General features: G+C 29.7%; 1 protein-coding gene across 1 annotated transcript; it reads left to right on the top strand.

The window, feature by feature from the left end:
• LOC21406379 (probable sugar phosphate/phosphate translocator At3g11320) lies at positions 1–4987 on the top strand. Its single transcript, XM_010103528.2, has 4 exons — positions 1–648; positions 1655–1761; positions 2155–2383; positions 4695–4987. Exons 1-4 carry the CDS (start codon positions 46–48, stop codon positions 4839–4841), a joined length of 1086 nt encoding a protein of 361 aa, XP_010101830.2. The 5' UTR covers positions 1–45; the 3' UTR covers positions 4842–4987.
• Positions 4988–10069: the final 5082 nt, after the last annotated feature.

Here is a 10069-nt window from a genome sequence, read left to right as displayed (position 1 = left end):
GACTCGCGCGAAGGTCCAACCAGTCACTATAGCCATGCAAATTGCATGACGAACCACGTCTCATCTACCATTATACGTTATGTTACGCTCCTCTACTCCAAAGCTCCTAACCTTCCCTTAGAAGCCCTTCTTCACAGAAAAACCACCATTTTGTTGTCATTTTTTTTTCCTCTGGAGAGCCTCGATCGGAATCGGAAACCCGAACCGATGGAGAACCCAATCCGGTGGACCACCGTATGGGTGGTGGCATCGTGGTACGGCTCCAACATCGGCATCCTCCTCTTGAACAAGTACTTGCTGACCGGATTCGGATTCAAGTACCCGGTGTTCCTGACCCTGTGCCACATGGTGGCCTGTGCTTCGCTGAGCTACGTCGCCATAGGGCTGGCCAGGGTGGTCCCTCTGCAGGCTATAAAATCCCGGTCGCAGCTGGGCAGGCTCGCTGCGCTCAGCGTCGTTTTCTGCTACTCTGTCGTCTGCGGGAATGTGTCGCTTAGGTACATTCCGGTGTCGTTTAACCAGGCAATCGGGGCGACGACGCCGTTTTTCACGGCGGTGTTTGCGTACCTGATGATCCAGAAGAGGGAGGCTTGGGCTACTTATGCCGCGCTTGTGCCTGTTGTTGTTGGCGTCGTCATTGCTAGCGGGGTACGCACGTAATTTACTCAAGTCTCATTCCTTTTTTTCCTTCTTTTTTGGTTTTTGTTCCTTTAACTATTTTTAAAAGTTTTGATGAAATTGTTATATATAGATCTTCTTGTATCGTGTATATATACGTATGCGTTGGATTGCTTCGGTCAGTGTTACTGTAATATATATATATATATATAAATATTGTAAATAAGTGTTATTGTATTTTAGAGCTAATTGGTTTGGGGATATAGGGAATTTCTACGTTTACAAGAAAATTTCCAATTAACATTTTTTTTTTGTACATTTTGTTTTTAACTTTTTATGAAATAACCTTGTATTCCAAATAACCCCAATGCACCTTTTTTTTTTCTTTTGAATATAGTGAACACACCTGAAAAAAAAAAAAAAAAAAAAAACAATATTATTAAATATCAAGGACACGAAAGTTAAGAGATGCAAACAAAGAGTAAACAATTATATTATATCTTGTCATTTAATGGACTCGAACATTAAAGCGTGGAAAATCAATCAAAAAGCATTTCAATTTTTTTAAATAATGACACCATTTTGAACTCCAAACTTGATTAGGGGATATGAGTCCTAAAAACCGTCATCACCTATTCACCTATACATATATCATACCTAATACTATAGAATTCATCTTTAAATTAATTAGTAGATTCTCTTAAAATTAAATTGGTTTGAACCAATTAGCGATAAATGAAAAGTTGACACAACTAAAAGCTTAATTTCTTTTTTCAGCGAAAAAAGGGAACATCAACTAAGTAATAATTAAGATGATTATTGGGATTTTTGCAAATATAACAAAATTTCAATAGTAGAGTTCAAATATATCAAAATTTTTAAAATATTATCAGAATAACAAAATTTTGATATTGTTAAAATAATAATATTATTATGCTGACTATGTCATTTTTACTATATTTATAATATTCTGAAAATTTTGTTAAATTTCAAAATGTTTTAACCACATAAATCTGTATTCCGTTGGTGGTCATAGGCTGAACCGAGCTTCCATCTGCTTGGATTTATCATGTGTGTTGTGGCTACAGCTGCAAGGGCATTTAAGTCGGTGCTTCAAAGTATCTTGCTATCCAGTGATCAAGGGTATTAAGTATTCTCTTCTCTCCTCTCTTTTTTTTTTTTCTTTTTTTTTCCCCTTCTTATTCATATTCTCCCTTAAAAATGGGCATTTGACCATAAGATCACCTTAATTAGGTACCAAAAAAAAAAAAATGCTACCAACTCAACTTGATACTATTAGGCCCTGTTCGCTTCGTGGATTCGAGTTTTTAATTTGAGCTGAGATGTGACATTTTCTGAGAGCTTTTAATTGTAGCAAAAAAAAATTATATGTGACATTTTCTGAGAGTTTTTAACTGTAGAAAGTTAAAATTAAAAACTCGAATCGGTGAAATGAACGAAGCCTTAGTACATTACTATAAGTAATGGAACATTATAAGACTTAAATGTAATTTTCAATTATATATTCTCCTCCAGGGAAAATCTCAACTCAATGAACCTGTTGTTGTACATGGCACCAATAGCCGTAGCATTCTTAGTTCCTGCAACAATGTTAATGGAGAAAGATGCCCTCGAGTTCACAATAGACATTGCCAAAAAAGATCTTAAAATAGTGTGGTATTTGCTTTTCAATTCCTCATTGGCATATTTTGTGAATTTGACCAACTTCTTGGTCACACAACACACCAGCGCTTTGACTCTCCAGGTAATTTATTTACAGCATTCATAATTTGTACAATATTGAGCCATAACATTTGTGATCATGAATTGTTATATATTTAATCACCAATAAATTTATTTTTGCTGAAATTATCTATGATCTCCACTATTTAAGTTCGTGAACAAATAAAGAAAATGTACAAAACTCAACGTATATAACAAAATTTTGAACTCAGATAAACTGCTGATACCATTGTATATATAACCAATTCTCCCAAAACTTCTACAAAACAAACGGAAAAACTGTAGAGTATTTTCCGTACCTTAGCATTAGAGCTCCGTATTTAAATCGTATCTGTATCACATTAAATTTTGCACGTTTTTTTTTTTTTTTTTTTTTTTTTTCATTTTAACGTGATTTTGACTAAATATAATCTGACATTGACCTGGTAATATAGAACAATTACATCCTGGTACTTTATGTTTTACCAAATGACTGGATTGGTATAATACAAAATGGGTACCCCGTACTTCAAAAACAAATGCGAAGCACCCCAAATACATTTTTTGAGACTTTAAAAATGTTTTGGAGATTTATAGGGTAGGACCTGAAAGAAAAAAAATGCACAACTAGTAAGTTTTTTTTAACGGTAAGATCTGTATAAAAAACAATCTATTATACATATTATTTTTAATTTTAATGTGACTTTTTTGAAGCAATTTTGATGTATTTTTTAAAATTCAACTATCAAAACATGCACTATTAGTATAAACCCCTACTATAGAAAGGCCACATCTCCTTCATCCTTTACATAAAAATACTCAGTTAATTTTTGTAATATATGACAGTTTAAAAATATATATGTTCTCTATTCAGAATGACGTGGTATTTTATTTTTGTAAAAAAGGGCTCTTTAACATGTTTTTAAGGCTGAAAGAGTATATCTATTATCAAATCTACCTAGTATTATGTATTATCTATCTATCTATTACTATATTAAAAATGAGAATTCGTTTTAGTACTATTAAATATCACAGTTCAATTAGTATTTTGTCTTTTAGTGTATTGTGGCTTTTTTTTTAAAAAAAAAAAAAACTTTTTTACCTTATCTTGTAGGAGACCATCATGCATTTGGTCGTTTAGTTCTTTTTCCCCTATAATCTTCTCAAATATAAATAAAGTATTTGATTTACTGTTTTAATTTTTTTTTAAAGAAAATTTATATCTTATATTTAAAATTTATTTCATTAAAAACATACTTTCATTTAATTTGTTCCTATAAAAATAATTAATCATATAAAATATTATTTTATTAAATGTGATCTATATACTTTCATTTAATTTGTTCCTATAAAAATAATTAATCATATAAAATATTATTTTATTAAATGTGATCTTTAAAAATATACAATTTTGATGACGCTGCTTAAATAAATTTCCCTATTTTAAATTTTTTTTCCTCAAATGTAGCTCTTCTTAAATCCATTTTTCTTGTCATTTCTTCTACTATTTTCACTTTTAACTTTTTTTATCCCTATAAAATCTTATTATATTTTTTCTTACGATTCTCTACGACATTATTTTTCCAGGTAATGCCTTCACGAATATCTTTTTGATAAAAACTTTTATTTAGATTCATATACACGTTTAGAAAATCTCTATGATATTAATCTTATGAGAAAATAGTTAAAAAAAAATTTCGGATTTTTAGGCTTTTGTTTTCTTATTAATTTTGTTAACTATTTTACTAAACTCTCCAGGGAATTATAAAACTAAAAAATGAAGTTAAACTCTTTGGAGTCCGGTATAAAGGCACATTTCCAAACATTTTCAGATGATCAATTTTTCTTCTATCATTTTCGTGAGTTAGGTTGTAATGTTTACACATTCGAGTTGATTAATTTTTCTTCTATCATATTCGGATCCAATTCAATATTTTTGTGTTGCTAATTTCTATATAAATTCAGTCACATTATTTTTATATAATTATTTTGCTTTATAGTTATATTGATCACGTTATTTTATTAGTAGTATTTTACTGCAATATAATATGCGGTAATTGTTCTTTTTGAATTTCTGATAAGAATAATTGTTGCTAGTTTTTAACGTAGGAATTTAAATCTCCTCGAATACATTTTTTTTTCACATTAGGATATGAAACTTTCAATTGAGTTAATTAATTGAATATTTTACAAAATAGCTTGAATATTTTGGATGACATTTTTTTTTCAAGTACGTTGTATTTGATTTATTTAATCCTTGTGGTAATCCACTTAATTGAACGAAACACATTAGGTGGTAAGAGGTAATTTTCCATGGTATTACATATTTTTTTAGTAGTTTTCAACTTTTTCAGGTCCTGGGAAATGCAAAAGGCGCAGTTGCTGTGGTTGTCTCAATATTAATATTCAAAAATCCAATCTCATTCATTGGGATGTTGGGCTATGCAATCACCATCTTTGGAGTCGTTCTCTACGGTGAAGTCAAGAAGAGGTACAGCTAATAGTTTGAAAACTCTAAAGTCAGGTTTAGTTTATGGATTCACAATTATGATTTAGAATTATTCTTGGTTTTTTGTGTATTTTTTATAAGAAAAAATATTATAACAAACCACGAACTATGATTCGAATCACAGTATGAATCCAACAACCAAACGCAAACTAAATCGCTATTGGAGGACGGTGGTTTTTTGTGTATTTTTTATAAGAAAAAATATTATAACAAACCACGAATTATGATTCGAATCACAGTATGAATCCAACAACCAAACGCAAACTAAATCGCTATTGGAGGACGAAAATAATAGATGATTCAAGCACATTTTTCTCCTGCCGTGATTTAATTCAGTTCCTGCTGAGCGCACCATTTTATATTTAAAGCATTGTAAAGTAAATACTCGTAAGACAAGAATTTCATCCAATGCGGCCGCTTCACAAATTTTATGGTTACTAAACGCATCTCTAACTATGTTAATCATTTTATATTTTTAATTAAAATAACTACTAATTTAGTTCTGTTATTTTTTTTTCTTTCTTTTTTAGTTTTTCTTTGCTCCAACTAATAATTTAGTCTCCAAAATAGCTAAATGATTAGCTATTTTAGATAATACATTTCATTTGATTTTTTCTATTATTTGATTTTTTCAAATCATAATAAATGTAAAAGTTCTTTTTAAATTTAACAAGTTATTTATATTTTAAATTAATTAATATTAAAATAATCTATTTTTAGTTAAAGTAATAAGTATAATTAGAGTGCATCACCCAAAAATTATTAGCTAAAATGACTTTCTAGTTATTTTAGTTAAAATTTAACTAAAACTTAGTGCATCTCCAAGGAAAATTTATAAATTTTAGTTAAAATAGCTAAAAAGTTATTCTAGCTAGCAACTTTTGGGTGAATCACTCCAACCATATTACAGCTTTTGTAAGACACGAGAGTTTTCTTATAGATGATCTAAGAGTTACTTGCTTCGTTGATTCCTGAATATTGAGTATAGTGACAATTTGGTCCTTGAATTTTTTATTCTAGCATATTGGTCCTTGAACTTTTATGTGTTGACAATTTTGATCCTAAAATTAAAATTGAAGATGATTTTGAAAATTTTACCGTAGATGATCGCCTCCTTATTGTATAGTAACTGAAATCTTACAAAAATAGTTACAGTAAGTGCAAAATTTATAGTTTTCAACAGGTTATAAAAATAACAAAAAGAAAATTTTATATATAATGCAACTCTTTCTATAAAATGTAAGTTACAATGCGAAAGACACATGATTATCTTTGTTAAATTTTAGAAATCATTCATCTATTTTGATGTTAGGGACCAATACTGTCGAAAAATAAAATTATTATACCAAAAATAAAAGTTAAGAGATCAAAATATCACCATATTCAAAGTTCGGGAAGACACGAACTAACCGTGCCAATTATCCTGTTACTCACACGAACACTACTTCCTCGAATCTCACGAGTAAAAGCATGTAAATTTTGTAATTTCTAAAGATTTTTCACTCTAGGAAAACTTTAATATTATTTTGGGGATGCAAAGAGGGTTTGGTTAGTGCAATTCTTTGTCGGATCACACAACCTTTTTACTGCTTATTTCTCGATGTCATTATAGCGGGAATTCCTAATTGTTGTATGAAAGTTGTGTTGTCGTTTAAAACCTCAAGGAAATTGTTGAAATTATGTTTTATTACAATTTATGTTTGGCCAAAATATCCGCACACGTTTCCGTTACACTTACACTGTTAGATAAATAGATCACAAGATATGGTGACAATTATTCCTTTTATTCACTTGATCTCCCCAAAACTGAAATACAACGTATAATATTTAAAAAAAGAAAAAGAAAAATCGCTTTTAAGGGGCAGTCAAATTTTATGACTATAAACTTAATTACATTGTCCATTTCAATTCTCAAGCATTCTAGAAAACTATAAACCACGTTATATAGCTTTGAAAAGATTAAATTGCTTAGTTTAGATAATTTTACAAGAAGATTGACAGAAATTATTCGAGTTTTCAGTTTTAAGTTTTTACAATAAAAAGCTCTCAGAAAATGTCACATCTAACTTTTTCTACTACAGTAAAAAGTTCTCAGAAAATATCACATCTCAACTCAAATTAAAAAGGGAGAAAGAGGGAAATAGACCAAGACTTGAGATGAATTAAAATTAATAGGCCAATAGTTTACATAAGTTAATAAATAGGCTAAATTACTGTTTTCGTCCATAACTTGTATGGTTATGAACCATAACTTGACAAGTTATTCACGGTTTTTGTCCATAACTTGTCTGGTTATGAACCATAACTTGACAAATTTATCCATAACTTATCTGGTTATGAACCATAACTTGACAAGTTATGGCCTATTAATTTCTATAACTAAAAAATGGCCTATATACTTTCTTAAGCTTTTCATATTGGCCTATTTTCTACTATTTTTCAATTAAAAACTCGAATATGCGAAGTGAACGATGCACTTTCTTAAGCTTTTCATATTGGCCTATTTTCTACTATTTTCCAATTAAAAACTCGAATATGCGAAGTGAACGATGTCTGTTTTAGAGTCCGCATTGTGGTACAACTAGCCAATAGTGCTACTTGAAACTCTCATCGTATCACTTTTGTGTGTGTGTGTACATATATATACATACGATCAATATACATTTGTTTCTGTACAACTAGCCAATAGTGCTACTTGAAACTCTCATCGTATCACTTTTGTGTGTGTGTGTACATATATATACACACGATCAATATACATATTGTTTCTGTGCTTCCACGATCCATGCATGGAATCTCCATCGGCCTACATAAATCACAATCTACTGTCTAGTGTACCCCCTACAAGTGGTCCACTTAGACACCCATTATATTCTTATCTTATGGTTTTTATTCATTTTCCTTTGAAGGTACCAATCACAAGGCATCTTTACTTTGCTCAGTAAGATTCTTATTTCCCCTTGTAAAGGCCATTAGGACCGATAATGTGGCCACACACCAAGAATTGTCACCCACATATGATTCATATTTGGCAATGTGATATAAGATGGCATGATGAAAAGATGTTACTCAAGCTAGCTTGTTTCTTAGCTTTCTTATCCAATTCGCCTTTTGAACAAGCAATTATGTTATTCATTCCATTTTTATACCCACTTTCAGAAAAATTCCCTCTCTTGATAAATGAGAAGAAGGGAATAGTGGAAAGGGCAAATGTGCTTGTAATTAGCCCATCCCAGAGGGAAGACTCTAGGTACACTAACTTTAGAAACCAACGTGCAGCTTCTTGTACTAAAAATAAAATTTCCAAGGTGGGACAATATTGCCATAATTTAACATGTTTGGCACATCAGCAAATAAATAAATAAATACGTATGCATGTTAAGTGGAATTAATACGTATACAAGTCAAGTCTTAAATTCAACATTCAGATTACAATAGAGCTAGAAGTTTAGATCGGACTAAAAAAGTCATATTAAAGTCTATTACTATTAGTTCAATTTGACCAACTTAGTGCATGGGTTGGGTCGGCCCAACCGAACCTCAGGTTAGGTCGGGCAGATAGTCTAGACCAAAAAATGTTTTTAGGATGGGCCAAAGTTCTTTATTTATTTTTTCTACAAAAAAAATACCTTATAAAGGTTGAGGCATCCTTAGCTTGTCGGGCTTTAGAGCTGGCTCATTCTAGCCCTAAATCTCATTCGAGCTGCCGGACAGTCTAAATTTTTAGCTCTAGACTTAAAACAGTACCCTAGTGGCAACTTTTTTGCTGTAAAGTGATTAATAAAACAAGAAAACTCTAATTAAGAAAAATAATTAGTATATAGTAATTAGTAATTAATTATATATAATTACTATGTTAATAATGTACTCATATTTATTAACTTTTAGTTACATAATTAAATAATTAGTTAATTAATTACTAATATTTACTTAATAATCTATTATTTGATATATCACATGATCAATTTTTAGTAATTATTCTTTTTATAATGATTAATTACTAATTATCAATTATTAGTTATTATTGATTAAAATATTACATATTGATAATTATAATTTAATATTAATTATTAATTGAGTAATTACTATTTATTTTTTATTTACCAACTATTTACTAATTAATAGATTCTAATTAACATTATATATGAATAATATATTAATTATTAATTATTTATTTAATAACCTATTATTATTTATTTTATTGTTAATATGTTATATAATTAATTTTCGGCAATTAATCTTTAACTAAATAAATAATTATTATATCATTTTTATTTTATTAGCAAAATTAAAAACTTAATAGTAATTATATAGTAATTAATATATAATATAATTAGTAATTAATAATTAATTATTTAATATAATTTTGTTGATAAGTATTAGAAAATGAAAACGGAAAAAGAAAAACAACTTTCAAACATTTTTTACTTTTTTCACGAAAATCATTCTCATTTATTTTTTGTTTCGTTTTCGTTTTCAAAACTTTTATTAAACGAACGCGATTTATAGACCGTTTTCGTGTCTTAAAAGACGGGCAAAAATATTTTTAAAAAGAATTCTAAATGCACCCTAAATTTCAAGGCAAGGGGCCGACAACGCCTGGAGGCAATTTGAGAACTCCGACCATCCCACCTCTTTCACCTTTTTTTTTCCTCTCTAGGGCCTAAGCTTCTCTTACTTTTTGACAAAGGTGGATTGAAATGGAACTGTTTGAAACAGATATTCAATCTGTTAAGATTCAAAGCCATATTGATTACACAAAAAAAAAACGTTTACCTTAACTTTTTAGTGTAAGCACATGGGGTAAATTATCTTCTTCATCCGTAGAACTAATGAACTATAGCTGTATTCTAAGATGAAGATCCATTTTCTCCTATAAAAATGATTTGTCTCATTTTTTTTTTTTCCTTTTCTTTAAATAAGAAACGTTTGTCTCGTTAGTTGTTACATTTGTCTCTCTTTGACTTTGGCAAATGCTAGCTACCCACGGGGACAAGAACGTATCAATCTACATTCTGCTGACGTGGAGTTTCTGACAAGAACAAAGATGCATCGCAAACAAACACCACCATTAATAGAATGTGAATCTCACTTATAAGTCTTAAATTATAGAATTTAAATTCTATTAATGAATTGTGCTGAGTATCACTCATGCTTAATAGCATTATTCACTTTAATTTACAACCTAACAAAAAAAAAAAGGATGAGAAACAATTGTTC

Source organism: Morus notabilis, unplaced genomic scaffold (genome assembly GCF_000414095.1).
Source record: "Morus notabilis unplaced genomic scaffold, ASM41409v2 Scaffold5, whole genome shotgun sequence".
NCBI lineage: Eukaryota > Viridiplantae > Streptophyta > Magnoliopsida > Rosales > Moraceae > Morus > Morus notabilis.
This window is presented reverse-complemented; position numbering and strand designations above follow the sequence as displayed.